General features: G+C 46.2%; 1 protein-coding gene across 1 annotated transcript in view; it reads left to right on the top strand.

Moving 5' to 3' along the window:
* SHC3 (SHC adaptor protein 3) overlaps positions 1-16584 on the top strand; it is a 148555-nt gene extending 131971 nt beyond the window's left edge. Inside the window, exon 12 of the mRNA XM_070400816.1 lies at positions 16202-16584. Within this exon, the coding sequence (XP_070256917.1) occupies positions 16202-16330 (129 nt within the window). The 3' untranslated portion in view covers positions 16331-16584. The remainder of the gene's footprint in view (positions 1-16201) is intronic.
* Positions 16585-18491: the final 1907 nt, after the last annotated feature.

Below are 18491 nucleotides of genomic sequence, written 5' to 3'. Positions count from 1 at the left end.
GTCACCCGCCAGCCTGAAAACAGCCCTCAGCCCCTCACCCAGACTGGCCAGGCACCCCAGTGGGGACCCCCACGCTGAAAGGGGTGTGACCAGCTGCAAACAGCCATCAGCCCCTCTCCCAGGCTGGCCAGGCACCCAAGCGGGACCCCCACCCTGATCCGGGACACCCTTCAGGGCAAACCAGCCGGCCCCCACCCGTGCACCAGGCCTCTATCCTATATAGTAAAAGGGTAATATGCAAACTGACCCTAACAGCAGAAAGACTGGGAATGACTGGTCACTATGACACACACTGACCACCAGGGGGCAGATGCTCAATGCAGGAGCTGCTCTCTGGTGGTCAGTGCACTCTCACAGAGGGGAGCTCTGCTCAGCCACAAGCCAGGGTGATGGCTGCCAGTACAGCGGTGGTGGTGGGAGCCTCTCCTGCTTCCTCAGCAGCGCTAAGGATGTCTGACTGCAGCTTAGGTCTGCTCCCCGCTGGCAAATGGACATCCCCTGAGGGCTGCCGGGCTGCCAGAGGGATGTCTGATTGCCATATTTAGGCCCAATCCCCCGGGGAGCAGGCCTAAGCCAGCAAGTGGTCACCCCCGAGGGGTCCCAGACTGCGAGAGGGCACAGGCCGGGCTGAGGGGCCCCCTACCCCCGAGTGCACAAATTTTTGTGCACCGGGCCTCTAGTTCCTATATAACTCTATTTCCTTCTCTCTTTGTGTGACATTATTGTTATACACACTACATGTATTGTTACAAACCCAACCATACATTGTTATAATGATTATTTTGCCATTTGAAATTATTTCCTCAGCCCAGTGCAACTGGGCTCCTTCCCACCTCCTTGGTGCAGTTATAGGCAAATTTGTTATCCATATATTACATATCTATTTAGTTCCAACATTACATTATATACATCCTATTTTATACATTGCTTTTAATGTTAATCTCAAAGTTTCCAATTGCCTTCTTCTGCTTTCCTCACCATTTCATTACTGTTATCTAGCTCATTCCATCTATTTTTTGGAACACACCCGAACACAGTCTTATTCCCTGATTAACAGATTTCTAGAGCAAATCCATCCCTCCAGGAAAATATTTCGACTGCACTCCTGGTAAGTTCCAGCCTGTTGTGTACACTGTATCTTCTTCTTTCTAGGTTTTTACTCAGTTTTCATTGGAGTGGCTCGTCAGGCTTTCCTCAGAACAGGTTCATGGGCATGAACTCTCCCATCTGTCCCTGTCTGGAAAATGCATTTGGAAGTCACTTTTGTTTCATCGTATGGTTGGTTGTAGTACGACTGGTCAGATTCCTGATCTTTTGTAGGTTACTTTTTTTCCTCTAGAAATTTTAGACTCTTTTTTCTCTTTTCTTTTCCTTCTGTAATGATATGATCATGAATGATGAGCTGTTTCAATCTGAAAACTTTTATTATTCATATAAGTCAGAGCAATTTTCTTATAATATTTCTTTGCTAATTTCTCCCATATTCTGTCTTCTTTGAACACCTCATTGAGGGGCTACGTCTCTTGCACTGACCTTCTTTCTCTTTTTTTCTGTAGTTTCCAGTTCTTTGAAAATTTGCTCTATGTTCTAGAAGCTTTCTTTGACTATCTTTCAAACTTCATGGATATAGAAACGACACATATACTTTTCCAGATTGTATATTTAACTTCTAAAAGAAAACTTGTTGTTCTCTGATTGTCTTTCCCCCATGCATCTTCTTTTTAATGGCTCAAGTATCTTTTTGGCTTTTTGATGTTATTAATGAGTTTTTATCTATTTTTCAGATCATCTTCTGGGGTCAGGTGTTTTATTTGCTCATCACAGTTTTTCTCTTCATGACCTTGGTGTTCTTAAGATGCCCCGCACATTTCCCTGGGACACATGAGAACAGGAGGCTGGACCGGTGCTCCTCATGGGGCTCTTCTGTTGTAACACACGCAGGTCCGTTTCCCTCTAGCCTTCCCCAGGCCTGGCCTGGAAGACGGACTGAGACTCTGTGTGTGGTAGGGCGTGGGGAAAAAAAGAGGATGGTGGGAATAGGTCTGGGGTGGGGAGCTGTTGCCTGACAGGTTAGAGGACTGAAGGAGAGGACAGGGCCTTGGCCCCTCAGGCTGGGGGCTCCCGGAAACACTTTGATGCCACCGTCACTCTCCTACAGCCTAGCCACGTGCCCTCCTGTTTTGTTTCTTTGGATAAACGTTCTCTGGCTTCTTCCTGAAAGTAAATACTAGTTTGGCCGTAAGGAGGTGAGAGGGAAGGAGGGGCTGTGGAGCTGCCTGCAGGTCGATGCAGGAATCTCCCAGGGGCCCAGCTGCTCTTGCTCCCTCTGTGGCTGGGATGCCCCTCGCCCACAGGCGCTCTCTCTCCTCCTCCACTCTAGGCTCTCCTCTTTCTTGCTGTTTAATTCAACAGTCTCCTGTCTTTTCATGCTGAGGTCATCATGTCCTCTGGCAATCCATCTTCTCTTTTGTTTCAGACATCTCTTCCATTGGGGTTGGGGTAGGTGAGATGGGACAATGCTTACACTCGGCCTCACGTTTTAACTTATAATTCCTTTTCTCATGCCTTTCCTATAAAAATAGAATTATTTAATAATATAAAATATCAGCTGTTTACCAATCTCTATTTTCTAGCACGGATTGCAAAGTTAAGCCAAATTAAAGAAATAAAAACACATAGGTACATTTTAGCGTCTCCCTCACTTGATAATTAGCAAGGAACTTCCATCCGTCTCTCTGTAAAATTCCAATGGCCGGAGCTCATGAGTCTTTCCCGGGGGAGTGGGTGCTCGGGTGCCCACAGCTTCCCCGCACATCTCCAGCGAAGAAACCCTGGTGGGTGCCCTTTTCCTATGAATTTCCTTTTGGCCACATGGTCAGCCTTCCATCTTGTTTTCATTTCTATTGTCAGAAATAAGACTTTTCTGACTCTTGGGCAAACTTGGCGATGACTGGGGCTCCTCAGTCCCTTGGAACTAGGAGAGGAAGGGGAGTAAAACCCAGAAGGAGCAGGGGCCACGGGGCACACGAGTGTCCTCCTCACTCGGACATGGTGGCCAGGAAGCCACAGGCTGACAGGGAGACGTGGCCACAGGACCCCAGCTGTGCAGAGATCCAAGTTCAGTTTCACTCTTTGGAAGGGAATTGAGTGCTCATGTGCAGTAAGGCGTTGACTGGAGGAGTGCAAGCAATTGGTGTACAAGATCCCAAGCCTGACTCTTGGCTCAGCATTCTGGAGGCTGACATGGCCTGGCACGGTGGGCTTTGTGCCTAGGGAAAGCCTGGGTCTGGTCTGAATTTCAAACGTGGGAGAGGCCAGGCAACATGGCTGTGGTGGCTGCGTCCTGCTGGGGTGGGCTGTGCTGAGCACAAGCCTTTGGGGTGAGGTCTCCGTGGGTCCAGCCAGTGCTGAGAGAGGAGCCGAAGGGCAGCGGCTTCACGCTCATCCTGTTCCCGCAGAGCCAGAGTTGTCATCCGGAAGCATCAGAATGAAGGCTTTGCCGGTTCCAGTCTGACCCTTTGGAAGGGGTCGGATGCAATCATTTTGTCATTGATCAAATGTCCTGGTTAATGCACAGTCTTTAAAGAGTACCTAACTGCCCACAGGGCAACTCCACTTAAACATTCCCTAGGCAACACAAGCCCACCCTCTAAGTGGAAGGCAGCTTGCCATCATCCCTCCTCCTCACCCTCCTGCCCTCTGGATACCTCCTACCACTGGCCTGTCACCAAGCCTCAGCCTCCAGCACCTCCCCTCACACTGCCCATTCCACGACTGACCACACCCCTCAATATCTGTGAAAGCGCCCCTTTTCCCCACCCACCTGCACTGTCAGTAACTAATCAAATTACCATAGCAGCTAGCGGTAGATTCGAACCCAAGACACACCTTCTGGTTCTGTTCTGTGTGCACAGCCCCTGAGACACAGAGGAGGTCACGGAGGAGCCTGGATGAATACATTTTGAGAAATTAATTTCCACTGAATTTCGAAAGGTGTATAAGAACAGACAGGCAGAAAAGGAGAACTAATCTGGAGGGTGTCCATCTCCCCCATGTCACTTTGGATTTCTGGAGGTTGTGGCAGAGAACAGACAAAGAGAGATTATCACAGCCTCACTGGTGCGATTGAGAAATCAGAATACAGTCTGTATTTGTTACTTACTTTAATTTCCACCACCTTTGAGGTGTTTCTCAGGCTCCCTAATGAGACCAGCCCCTCTGGAAGCCTGAAGCAGTATTCCTTCCCACCTTTGGGATCTCATTTTCTTCTACTTCCAGACTCTGTGTGAAATGATTAAAAATACTGTCAACAACTCAAAGATACCTTACACAGAAGCCTTATCAAGCTGGCCTCTGGGTTTATTCCTGGCTGCTGACCCCGAGGCCTATCAGTTTTCATGCTGTGATCAGCGTGGGCACCTGAGCCCCACACACCTCAGTCTCCGGACACCTGAGCCCGGGGCACTGAGCCCCTTCTCTTGCTGCAATGTGATCAGATGAAGAAAGCCAGTGCCTGCCCTCCCTCCTGCAGAGATCAAGGCCAGGAGGGGCCCACTCTCTGCAAGCCATCGTGTGCCTTGGAAAACCCTTGAGGCCACAGATGACCTTGGCCAGGCCGAGAAGCAGGCTGTGAGTGGAGGGGTGAGTGGAGGGGGTGCTCCCTGTTGCGTGGCTCAGGTCTGAGTAGGCAGTGGGGCAGGAGAGACCCTCCCTACACTGAAGACTCCCAGGCATCCCCTTTCCTTCCGGAACTCGGGGGGAATGTCAAGGCGCTGGAGCAATGGCTGGCTTCAGCTAGGAACGAGGATTCTGCTGGGGCTTGGGGTGGGGGCAGAGGCCCCTGCTGAGGAGGGGACCCAGGTTTGCCCAGATTGCTAGATGGCCTCCTGATCCCCATCATTGGCATTGTGCCTTCATTCTGTACAAATTTGTTCAATAGAAATTACACTGCCAGGTTGGTCAAGGTCACCTGAGGTCCTGGGTAAGTCATGTGACCTGTTGCCTTGCCATCAAGTGAAGATGGCCTTCCAGGCCCCTTCTCACAGGCCCTGGAACAAGACGGGGCCCTGGTGTGCTCTGGACCTGCCTCTTTCTGCCTGGTTCCTGGGATGTGCATTTTTGGTGCTTTAGTTGCAGGATTGTTCCATGGCTAAGAAGAAAATGTTTGGGGAGGGCAACACCATGCTGTTGTGTTCTGCTGGCCACCAGAGGGCGCCAGAGGCACACACTTCCACCCTAGCCAGGGGAGGGCATCCAGCCACTGCTTTTACCACTCTGCTTCTCTCCAGTTTCCTCTGAGTTCAGATTTTTGAAAAGGTATCAGGTTAGCTTTGCCAGATGAATGTGTCCTCCTTGGGCTGGCATCCAGGGCCAGGCCCCTCGCTGTATGGGCCATTTGGGGTGTCCTCTAGTCTTGGAGGCCGTTGCTGGGGCAGGCAGCTTTGGGGATGAATTGAGTGCATGGGTCCAGCCCCTCTCCTTTAGCAGCTGAATTAGGACTTCCTGCCGTTTTCTGAGCAGTGACTTATCCTGGAGCCCACGGAGGTGAGCCCCTAGTGGCCGACCAGCAGGCCCAGAACGGGTTTTCCTGGGCCGAGAGTGCTGCATTTGGAGACACTACGTTCTGTTCTATCAGCTGCAGAGCTCCTAAAATGTCATCTTGGAGCTGGATTCCGTGTGTTTGTTACACTTTCTTGACAGAACAAAAGGTTAAAGCCTGCCCCTGCTGGAGTTCCAAAGGGCTGGTCCAGCTGCCCCACGTCTGGGAGGGAATTGAGGTTCACATGTGATGTGATTGTGCGAGGTCCAACCAGGCCTGCAAGTCTGTTCTGCCCCCCTCTGCCCTCCTGGATAACCAGCCCCCTGCACCACCCAGACCTCACCACATCGTCGCAATGCTCATGGGTGCCACTTCTTCCACCGCTGGGTAGAAAGCACAGACTGGACACCAGCCGCCCAACGTCCCTTTCGACAGATGTCCATGCTCTACTTACTCAATCTTTTTTTAAAAAAAAAAAAAAAATATATATATATTTTATTGACTTTTTTTACAGAGAGGAAGGGAGGGGGATAGAGAGCTAGAAACATCGATGAGAGAGAAACATCAATCAGCTGCCTCCTGCACACCCCCTACTGGGGATGTGCCTGCAATCAAGGTATATGCCCTTGGCCGGAATCGAACCTGGGACCCTTCAGTCCGCAGGCCAACTCTCTATCCACTGAGCCAAACCGGTTAGGGCATACTTACTCAATTTTGATGGAGGAAAAGTCCAGAATGAATGAGGGGGTAGAGGTGCGGGAAGCTCAGAGACTTCACTTGGTCTCTTTTGTGCCCCCAACCTGGACATTCTACTCAAAACTGAGATTGACCGCTGCCTCCCACCTCCATCCCTGCCTCCCCATTGTGGACACTGAGGGAGTGATGCCAGCTGACCAGACACCTATGAAGCTGAGCAGGCATTTCTGTCCCTGCCTGGGGAAGAGGAAGAGTTCCGTAAGCTGCTGTGGGACCTTGGGGATCTCTGCCTTAAAAAGGTAACACACTTTTAGGAATAGTGGTTTCAACATTAAACCAAAGTGGAAATGCCTTACAATGAACAGTTTCAGGAGCCCTAAGGTGCCTTGTTTAAAGATGGTGCCTTCCTTTCTTCGTGAAACTTTATTGTCTCCCAAGCTGCTCCCCTTGAAAGCCTTATCCCATCTGACACTATCAACTTGAATATTTAGTCTACTCTTTTAAAAAAGATACTTTAATTTTTAGGGAAGTTTTATGTTCACAGCAAAATTCAGAGGAAGGAACAGAGATTTCCCACATGCACAGCCCCGCCACCATCAACACCCCTGCTGATGAGTCTGCATTGGCGTGTCATCCTCACCCGGAGTCCATAGTTTACATGAGGCTCATCTTGGTGTTGGATATTCTATGGGTTTGGATAATGTATAACGACACGTAGCCACCGTTACTGTATTATACAAAACAGTTTCACCGCCCTGAAAGCCATCCTGGCTGCTCTGCCTGTTCACTCCCCTCACCCTCGAAACCACTGATCTTTTGCTGTCTCCATAGTCTTACCTTTCCCAAGGATATAGTTGGAGTCACACAGTACGTAGACTTTTCAGATGGGCTCCTTTCACTTAGTGACATGCATTTAAGGTTCCTCCATCCTTTTCATAGCTTCATAGCTCATTTCTTTTTAGCACTGAATAATATTCTATTGTCTGGGGGGACCACAGATTATTGATCATTCATTACTGAAGGACAACTTGGTTGCTTCCAAATTTTGGCAATTATTACTACACTTGCTGTAAATATTCATGGACATACGTTTGCAACTCCTTTGGGTAAATACCACAGAGAGCTATTGCTACATCATATGATAAGGTTATCTGTTTAGTTTTATAAAAAACCATCAAACGATCTTCCAAAGTGACTGTACGTTTTGCATTCCCACCAGCAATGGGTGAGAGACTTGCTCCATATCCTCGCCGGCATTTGTTGTCAGTGCTCGGGAGTTGGGCCATTCTAATAGGTGTTCGGTGGTGTCTCATTGGCTTCCTCACATTCCCTGTGACAGGGATGTGCAGCTCCTTTTCATGTTTATTTGCCATGCATACACCTTCTCTCCTGAGTTGTCTGGTAAAGTCTTTGGCCCATTTTTAAAACTGGTTGCTGTTTTTTATTGTTAGTTTTAAGAGATCTTTGTATTTTTTGGATAAAAGTTCTTCATCAGATGTGCCTTTTGCAGATATTTTCTCCCAGTCTGTAGCTTGTCTTCTCATTCTCTTGACAGTGTGATTTGTAGAGCAGAAATTTTTCATTTTAATGCAGTCCAGCCTATTATTCCTTTTATTAATTATGTCGCTGATGTCATATTTAAAAGGTCATCACCGAACCCATCGTCATCTAGTTGCTTCCTATGTTATCTTGTAAGAGTTCTATAGTTTTGTGTCTTACATTTAAGTCATTTATCCATTTTGAGTTAATTTATGTGAAAGGTGTAAGGTCAGTGTCCAGATTCATATTTTTTCAAGAAAAATGATTTTAAATATAATAATATTACCCAAACTGTACTAACATAGTATAAAATCACAAAAGTTATAGGAAATATTAAAAATCTGCAAATAACAGGATTACTTCTATTATATTCTAAAATATTTTTTTTCTCTGGATCTATTTTTGTTCATCAGTTTATGTTGTTCATTATATTCCACAAATGAGTGAGCTCATGTGATATTTACCTTTCTCTGACTGGCTTATTTCGCTTAGCATGATGCTTTCCAGGTCCATCCATGCTGTTGCAAATGGTAAGAGTTCCTTCTTTTTTACTGCAGCGTAGTGTTCCATTGTGTAGATATATCACAGTTTTCTAATCCACTCATCTGCTGATGGGCACTTAGGCTGTTTCCAGATCTTAGCTATTGTAAATTGTGCTGCTATGAACATAGGGGTACATATATCCTTTCTGATTGGTGTTTCTGATTTCTTGGGATATATTCCTAGAAGTGGGATCATTGGGTCAAATGGCAGTTCCATCTTTAATTTTTTGAGGAAACTCCATACTGTTCTCCACAGTGGCTGCACCAGTCTGAATTCCCACCAGCAGTGCAGGAGGGTTCCTTTTTCTCTGCATCCTCACCAGCAATTGTCGTTTGTTGATTTGTTGATGATAGCCATTCTGACAGGTGTGACATGGTTCCTCATTGTCACTTTACTTTGCATCTCTAGGATGATTAGTGACTTTGAGCATGTTTTCATATGTCTCTTGGCCTTCTGTATGTCCACTTTCAAAAAATATCTATTTAGGTCCTTTGCCCATTTTTTGATTGGATTGTTTATCTTCCTTTTGTTAAGTTATATGAGTTCCCTGTAAATTTTGGAGATTAAACCCTTATGGGAGATAACATTGGCAAATATGTTTTCCCACGCAGTGGGCTTTCTTATTTTTTTATTGATGGTTTCTTTTGCTGTGCAGAAACTTTTTATTTTGATGTAGTCCCATTTGTTTACTTTCTCCTTAGTTTCCTTTGCCTTAGAAGCTGTATCTGTAAAGATATTGCTACGACATATGTCTGATATTTTGCTGCCTATGGATTCTTCTAAGATTTTTATGGTTTCCCATCTTATGTTTAAGTTCTTTATCCATTTTGAGTTTATTTTTGTGTCTGGTGTAAGTTGGTGGTCTAGTTTCATTTTTTTTGCATGTATCTGTCCAATTTTCCCACCACCATTTATTGAAAAGACTATCTTGACTCCATTGTATGCTCTTGCCTCCTTTGTCAAATATTAATTGAGCATAGTGGCTTGGGTTGAACTCTGGGTTCTCTATTCTTTTCCATTGGTCTATATGTCTGTTCTTGTGCCAGTACCAGGCAGTTTTGAGAACAGTGGCTTTGTAATGTAGCTTGATATCTGGTATTGTGGTCCCTCCAACTTTGTTCTTTCTCAGGATTGCAGCGGCTATTCAGGGTCTTTTTTTTTTTATTCTATATCAATTGTTGGAGAGTTTGTTCTAAGTCTGTGAAATATTCTGTTGGTATCTTAATGCGGATTGCATTGAATCTATAGATTGCTTTGGGTAGTATGGACATTTTAATGATGTTGATTCTACCAATCCATGAACATGGTATATTCTTCCATTTGTTTATGTTTTCCTCTATCTCTTTTTTCAATGCCCTGTAGTTTTCTGAGTACAGGTCTTTTACCTCCTTAGTTAAGTTTATTCCTAAGTATCTTAATTTTTTTTGTTGCAATGGTAAATGGGATTTTTTTTTTTTAGTTTCTCTTTCTGTGAGTTCATTATCCTGCATAATAAATGCATAGTATGCAAATTGTCCCCTCAACCGGGAGTTGTCTGGGAGTTTGACCAGGGGGTGGGGCTGGCTGGGAAGGGAGGGAGGCCCCGGCTGGCAGCTGGCAGCCACTAGGGACCCTACCAGTGCATGAATTTCATGCACTGGGCCTCTAGTTGATGTATAAAAACGCCATAGATTTCTGGGTGTTAATTTTGTATCCTGCTACATTACTGAATTCATGTATTAAATCTAGTAGTTTTTTAATGGATTCTTTGGGGTTTTCTAAGTACAATATCATGCTATCTGTGAATAAGGACAGTTTTACTTCTTCTTTTCCAATTTGGATGCTTTTTATTTCTTCTTCTTGTCTGATCACTATAGCTAGCACTTCCAGTACTATGTTGAACAGGAGTGGTGAAAGTGGGCGTCCCTGTCTTGTTCCTGTTCTTAGGGGAAATGGTTTTAGTTTTTGCCCATTGAGTATGATGTTGGCTGTAGATTTGTCATATATGGCCTTTATCATGTTGAAATATGCTCCTTCTATTCCCACTTTGCTGAAAGTTTTTATCAAAAATGGGTGTTGGATTTTGTTGAATGCTTTTTCTACATCTATTGATATGATCCTGTGATTTTTGTCTTTCAATTTGTTTATGTGATGTATCATGTTTATTGATTTGTAAATATTGTACCAGCCTTGCATCCCTGGAATAAATCCCACTTGATCATGGTGTATGATCTTTTTAATATATTGCTGGATGTGACTTGCTAATATTTTGTTGAGAATTTTAGCATCTGTGTTCATCAGGAATATTGGCCTATAATTTTCTTTCTTTGCAGTGTCTTCATCTGGTTTGGGAATTAGGATAATGTTGGCCTCATAAAAAGAGTTTGGAAGTGTTCCTTCCTCTTGGATTTTCTGAAATAGTTTGAGGAGTATAGGTGTTAGTTCTTTGAATGTTTGGTAAAACTCTCCTATGAAGCTGTCTGGACCTGGGCTTTTGTTTGCTGGGAGTTTTTTTTCTTACTGCTTCTATTTCATTGATTGTTATTGGCCTATTCAGATTTTCTTATTTTTCCTGATTCCATTTTGGGAGATTGTATTTTTCTAGGAATTTGTCTATTTCATCCACATTGTCCAGCTTGTTGGCATATAGTTGTTCATAGTGTTTCCTTACAATTCTTTGTATTTCTGTGGTGTCTGTGGTTACATCTCCACTTTCATTTTCTGATTTTTTTTATTGGTTTCTCTCTCTTTGTTTCTTGATGAGTCTGGCTAATGGTTCATCAATCTTGTTTATCATTTCAAAGAATCAGCTCTTGGTTTCATTGATTTTTTTTGTATTGTTTTTTTAGTTGCTATTTCATTTATTTTTGCTCTCATCTTTATTATTTCCTTCCTCCACTTACTCTGGGCTTTTTTGGTTGCTCTCTTTCTAATCCCTTAAGTTGTAGGGTTAAATAGTTTATTGTTAATTTTTAAGGTAGGCTTGTAGTACTATGAACTTCCCTCTCAGGACTGCTTTTTCTGTGTCCCAGAGATTTTGATTTGTTGTGTATTCATTTGTTTACAGGATGTTTTTTATTTCTTTCTTAATCTTGTTGGTAACCCATTCATTGTTTAATAACTTGTGTTTGAATATTTTGGGGTGTTTTTACTGTAGTTGATTTCTAATTTCATTCAACTGTGATCAGAGAAGATGCTTGATATGATTTCACTCTTCTTGAACTTGTAGATATTTGTTTTGTGTCCTAACAAGTGGTCTATCTTTGTGAGTGCACTTGAGAAGAATGTATATTCTGCAGCTTTGGGGTGAAATGTTCTATAAATGTCAATTAAATCCATCTGATCCAGTGTGTCCTTTAGAGTCACTGTTTCTATGTTAAGTTTTTGTCTGGAAGACCTATCCAGTGAAGTCAGAGGGGTTTTAAAGTCCCCTACTCTGACTGTATTGTTGTCAATCTCTCTGTTAAAGTCCTCTAGAAGTTTTTAATAATATTTTTAGGTGCTCTTTTATTGGGTGCATATATGCTTACCCAGGTTATATCCTCTTGTTGGATTGATCCTTTTAGTATTATGTAGTGAGCTTTGTTGTCTCTTGTGATGGCCTTCATTTTGAAGTCTATTTTGTCAGATATGAGTATTGCTATTCCAGCTTTTTTTTTGTTTTCATTTGCATGGAAAAATTTTTTCCATCCTTTCATTCTCATCCTGTGTGTGTCTTTTGTTCTGAGGTTGGTCTCTTGTACAAAGCATATAGTTGGGTCATGTTTTTGTATCCATTCAGCTACCCTATGTCTTTTGACTGGAGAATTTAATCCATTTACACTTAAGGTTATTATTGATAGGTCCATATTTATTGCCATTTTAATTCTGTATGCCTAGGCTTCTCTCTCTTTCTTCTCATTAGAGCAGTCCCTTTAGCATTTCTTATAATGCTGACTTGGTGATGATGTACTCCTGTATCTATTTTTGTCCAGGAATTTCTTTATTTTACCATCTATTTAGAATGACAGCCTTGCTGGATATAGTAATCTTGGTCTCAGATCCTTGTTTTCTATTATATTGAGTACTTCATGCCATTCCCTTCTGGCCTGTAGAGTTTCTGATGAGAAATCAGGTGTCAGCCTTATGGGGGCTCTTTTGTAGGTAACAGTTTGCTTTTCTCTTTGTCTTTAATTTTTGGCATTTTATTTATGATGTGTCTGGGTGTGGGCCTATTTGGGGTCTTCTTGCTTGGGGTTCTCTGTGCCTCCTAAACTTGTGTGACTTTTTCCTTTACCAGGTTAGGGAAGTTTTCTGTCATTATTTCTTCAAACATGTTCTCTATCCCTTTCAACCTTTCTGCCTCTCCTAGCACACCTGCTATTTGAATATTGTTATGTTTCATGCTGTCCCAAAGCTCCCTTAAGCTGTCCTCCTGTTTTTAATTTTTTTTTTCTTTTTGGTTCTCTGGTTGAGTGTTTTTTTCAACCCTGTCTTCTAATTCACTGATTTGATCCTCAGCTTCCTCTAATCTGCTGTGTATTCCTTCTAATATGTTCTTTATTTATGCTATGTCATTCTTTATTTCTGCTTTCATAGTTACTATATTTTTTCTCATGCTGTTGAACATCTTTACCATCATTATTCTGAACTCTATGTCTGATAAATTTCTTATCGCCATTCTATTTATCTCTTTTTCTGGAGAATTCTCTTGTTCTTTCATTTGGGGGTTGTTTCTTTGTCTCCTCATTTTGGCTTTCTGTTTGGGTTTGTGACTATGTATTAGCTGGATCTGCTACACCTCTCAATCTCTAGTGCAGGACAGTGTCAAATGCTGTTTCTGACTAATTAGCTCAGGTAAAGACTCATAGCCAGAGACCATCTCTGACTACAAAATGATAGGATTCTGTCTTGAATTCCCCTCAGGCAATGATCCACAGGTGTGGTGACAGTTTTTTCAACAAGGTGGTGCAATTGCTTCTGCCTGGAGGCTAATTGTTATTCTCAGTCTCTTAATGGGTCTTGGAGACTACACTATGGAGCAAGGCGTTTTCCAATAGGGTGGGTCAGCTGTCTTCCCCCCCAGGTGAAGCCACCTGTATAATAAATGTCTGCATGAGAAAGATATCCTCAATGGCCTGAGGGAATGACTCAGCATAGGAAACTGATGTGTCTGCCTTCTGATCTCTAACCCCCAGTGCCCCAATCCTGGCTTCTGTTCACACAGCTCCAGTCCACTCTGCTCTCCCTCTGCCAGAGCACAAGATGAGTGGCTACACAGGGAATTTTATGTGTTGGCCCTTTAAGAGGGCACCTGAATTTCCAGCTCTCTCCCTGGCAGACAGCAACCCTGCCGCTTATCACAGCCAGATGTTATGTGGGCACCCTTCTCAGTTCTGGTGCTCTCTGTTGGGGGGCTCAGCTTGGGGATTAGACCCCAGAGTTCTCAGTGGCAACCCCTCACAGCTGAGATATCCTTCTAGAACTTCAGTTGCTGTCAGTGGGAGCCCAACCAGCCCTTTTGCACCTCTGCCCCTCCTACCAGTCTCTATGCAGTCTCCATTTTCCGTTCTTGGAAGCTTTTCTGTATTTTAGTTGTAATTCCAGTTTGGTTTTGGGAGCGTGTCTGTGCAGCATCCACTTACTCTGCCGTCATATTTTTTATTTTATTATTATCCTTTTAATGCCCATGAGATCTATAGTGATGACCCTTTTTTTCATTTCTGATATTCATAATTTGTGTCCTCTCTTTTCCTTAGTTTGCCTGAAGGCTTGTTGAGTTTATCTCTTCCAAAAACTCACTTTATGGATCATTAGTTTTCTCTATTGGTTTCTAATTTCAATTTCATTGATTTCTGCTCTAACCTTTATTATTTGTTTTCTCTATTTACTTAGGACTTAATTTGCTTTTTTTTTCTAGTTTCCCAGGGTGGAAGTTTAGATTATTGACTTCAGATCTTTCTCCTTCCAACATATGCATATTTATTCTGGCCTCCTATGGCCTTCATGTTTGCTTCCCGGTTGCTATGCAGAGCCTCACACAGCTGTCTGGGGTAACATTCCACATGTCATAGCTGCAGCAGAATCCTTCTAGGTGCCTGGGGAAGTTTGCCTGGTGGCTAAGTGCTCTTCACCAGCCCTTGCACTTCGGGCACATGGCAGTTGGGTCCACACAGATAGCTCTGTGGGTTCCAAGTTCTCTGGGCAGGAGCCAGACTCAGGTTTGGGTAAATATTCATGAGAATGAAGTGAACTGGCCTTTTTTTTTTTTAAATGCAGTGAATTTATGACTTACCTCTTTTCTGTGCCTTTGTTTAAGTGTGCCTTTATATTAGCCAGGCCATATATTCCAAAGCACTGACCAGTGGTCCTCAGTTTGAGTAGCAAGTTAGAATCATGGATGTAGCATAAAATACATTGGTGCCTGGGCCCCACCTCCAGTTCCTGATACAGTCGGTCTGGGTATGGAGTTAGCAAAGCTCCTTGGGTGATTTTGACATGAGCCCAGGTTGAGACCACTGTCTCAGACACTTCCTGTCATAATCGTCCTTAAACCACCCTCATTGCCCCAGACTTACATGAGTGTTAATTGTTAAGAAGTGGGAATAAGAAGTCAATGTCAAGGCAACATGCTGACAACACTAGTTTCAAGCTGAGCTCCTGAGCGCTCCTGGCTTCCAAGGAAGGGTCTGCCCATGTCACTCAGGGCGGGAAATTCTAGGAGCTCCAGGAGGACTGAACCTCAATGGAAAGATGCCAGAAGTCTTACAGAAAGGTCCCTTTCTGAATGTGTCCATGAGATTACATCCCTACTGAGGCTAATGCCCAAGAGTCAGGTGACCCTGTGGCCTGGGAGGTCTCTGCCTCTGGTGCTTACAGAGATGGGTGAGGAGGGGCCCGCCTCAGAATTGGATCCCAGGAGATGAAAACATCCTAATTTAAAGTTCCTTTGGCTGCTAATTGGTAGAGCTCGGAGCAGACGGCCTGGACAGGGGTGTCCGATGTGCACACCTGGAGCATAGATTTGGGGCGGAAGTGAGATGGGGGCTGAAAGCCAGAGAGCAATGTCCCGTTGGTGAGATGATGGAGGGGAGACAGTGGCTACCTAGGGAAGGGGAGAGATTAAGAGCTTGGGGAAAGGAGAATATTAGGACAAGTAGGTCAATGGGAGGGTAGACATGCCCCTGGATTCCCCGAGGGAGGGGTGAGAGACAGCAGGTTGCCATCAGGAAGGGGTGGGCTCCCAGCAATAAGGTGGAGAGACAGGTTGGGCACCCAGGCCTCCCAGCCCCACCACGAGGGCCCTCTAAGGGCCTGGAGGGTGAATGGTGTAGCCAGGTACCCGCTCCCCGCCTTATCTCCAACTCCCTCTCAGAGGAGCAGCCCCAGCGGGCTGTGTCCAGAATATATATTGAGAGATTGCTCTTGGCCAGGCCTCATACAGCCTTCTTAGGGTGTGGTCTGTACCTGGAAGTGCCAGCTCAGTATGTGTGTGTGTGGGGGGGGGGGGGGGGGGGGGGGAGGGGGTTAGGGGTTGGGCCCAGGGACTGCCATGCAAAGGCCTGCAGGTGGGAGGGGCATGGAAGCCTGCAGACCTCAGTGAGCGGTGCAGACAGTTAGACAGAGGTTTCTGTGATGGATCCTATGAGGGCAGGAGGGAGCAGGGAAGAGAAGGCTGGCAGGGGGCAGGGGAGCTCACCATGGCCTATTGCCAAAGGTGAGGGGAAGCCATGGCTCAGTCCCGGAGGGGTGGACAGATGAGCAGACTGAATAGACTGGCAGCAACAGTGACCAGGGACCTTGCAGACCATCTCTGAGAGGGAGGAAGTGACCCTCCAGTTCAGATGGTCTGGCTGACACCAAGCAGGGCCTGTTCTTTAATTTCTGCCTGTGGGTGATGCTGACTTCCCTCCGTGCCCTTCACAGATCCGGACGAGGGACAGGATCTTTGACAGCATCAGCCACCTCATCAACCACCACCTGGCGAACAGGCTGCCCATCGTCTCCGCCGGGAGCGAGCTCTGCCTCCAGCAGCCGGTGGAGAGGAACCCGTGACCTGCCAGCCGCCTTTCTTGACCCTGCGCTGTGGTCAGGGGACTCGGTTCTTCCCGGTAGACAGGTGCCCGGCCACAGGAACTCAGGCAGCTGCCTTGGTCCAGAGCCCCAGGAGGAAAGCGTTTGTAAAGTGCAGGTTTTGTAAACTTGTCTGCTTTTTCACGTGCATAGTAAAGGTGTACATACCTATACATCCTGTACAAATGATCCCTCTAAATTTCTATTTTTTAAGACTAAGAAAGAGGTAAGACTAACGTTCTGTGCTGTATGTTTTTAATGAAAAAAGTTTGACTGTAGTTGTCTGGGCAAAATTTAATTCAACTGACCCATTCCCCTGGGCAAGTCCACCAGGAAAGTGCTACCGGAAGTCTAAGTCTACCCAGGAAGCACAACCTGGGGAGCAGATGCACGCAGGAGCGTGGGTAACGGACAGCGTTGTAATAGAGTCAGGCAAGATGCCACCCCAAGAGGTCCAGGCCTGATAGAGAGCAGTGTGGGGGCTGGTTCTGATGGCGCCCTCCTCCAGGCTCCGCTGGGCTGTCTGCCTCACACTTGTGTGCCGGTCCGGCACCCAGGGCTCCTGTGGTTGCCCTGAGCAGGCGTCACTTCTGCTGTGTGGGCCACGCTGAGCTCAGGAATGCTGTCCCACACGACCTCTGTTGTCCAGTTCTTGGGGATGCATTCTGCTGCCAAATACGGCACAAAACAGGCCTCACTAGTGAATATCTTCACTGGCTACTGCTTCCCTTGTTTCATCCGAGTAATGACCAAGAGTGAGTGCGGAGGGGCAGTTGGACAAAGCCTTGGATGGATGTCCTTCGGGCTGCCCGATTGATTCCAGGCTGCTCCGGAGCTGCCGGTGAACGTGCCCCACCCCTCTGTTCAGTGGAGAAGCCACGTGGACTAGCTGTGCCAAAGGCAGTGGAACACGTGCCCACAGTCCTGTCCCGGGGACAGTAAGCAGCAGCCGTTCCCCTGGGTCCAGGCCGGCCTGACGCCGGGGACTTCTGAGAATCTGTCTGAGTTTCTGCTCCTGGAGCGACTGGTGGGTAAAGCGACTGGTTGTCTCTATAGCAGGTTTCCCAGTCGCTGCCGGGAAAGGCGTGTGCCCCACGCAGAGCCGGCGTGGCGCCTTCTGTGGGGGGAAGCACGCAGTTCCGGCCGGTTGTCTGGCGTTGGAAGCTGACAGTGCTGTATGACGTTAGAACACATCTGGGATGAGACTGCGTGATTGGGGGGCATGTTTTAGAGACAGAGGACTCCCGGTGCACTGGCAGCTCCTCGTGGTGCTGCGAGCCAGCGAGGGCGGGAGGGGAGAGTGGGGTCTCCTGAGCGCGCTCACCTCCGCATCAGCGCACGCAAGACCCTTCCCACGCACTCCCCACGCACTTAGACTTGAATTGTGATAACTTCGGGGCTTCAGGACTGAGGAGCTAAGGAGAAATTTTTAAAATTCCGATAAGCACTAATTTGGCAAAATTCCTAAGTGTGTGAACCCCATTTCAACTTTTGGGGGTTCGTGGCCAGGATGGGAGAGGGGGATATATCTGATGGGCTGAGGATGGGTCGGAGCAGGTCCAAGGGTTCGTGTGTAGTCTTCTTTGGTGTTTTTGTCCTTTGAGGGTCCAGTTAATCCAAGCTGACTGTGGCTTCAATCTTCTAGAATGTTCTGCACTGGATTGGAACTAATCTAGGCCATCCTGTGCTCCCTGGCTTCATGTGCAGTGCGGATGCCCCACTCTGAGTCAGCCAGCAGCCGTGAGGGCTGAGTGGGGCTGCAGGCAGCAGCTGGCCCTGCCCCTGCCCTACACGGGGCGGACTGGGGGTGGGGTGAGACTTCCCTGCGCCCCTCTCCTGGAGGCCTGCACGCCTGCACTCTGTGAGAAGCGTGTGCCTCCTCTGTGTGGTGTGACACAGACACAGACAGAATGGCTTTTCTTTCTGCGGCCTCCGGCCCGCCTGCGCTCTTTCCCTCTTGGGGACCTGCAGTCAGAGCGGCTCTCTGCTCTGAAGTCAGTGCTGAGCTCAGTGATGAGCACTATGCATATGATGTGTTTTTGCATGAGGATTAATTTAGAAAATTAAAAGTATTTGGGGATCAAATTTTGTTTCAATATGAATTCAAAATACGCATTCTAAAGCTCAGGTCCCACGACCACAT

This window comes from Myotis yumanensis, unplaced genomic scaffold (assembly GCF_028538775.1).
Source record: "Myotis yumanensis isolate MYYU_CA2020_CCGP unplaced genomic scaffold, mMyoYum1.0.hap1 SCAF_21, whole genome shotgun sequence".
Taxonomy (NCBI): domain Eukaryota; kingdom Metazoa; phylum Chordata; class Mammalia; order Chiroptera; family Vespertilionidae; genus Myotis; species Myotis yumanensis.
The sequence above is the reverse complement of the archived record's forward strand: the minus strand, read 5'-3'. Positions and strand labels throughout refer to the sequence as shown.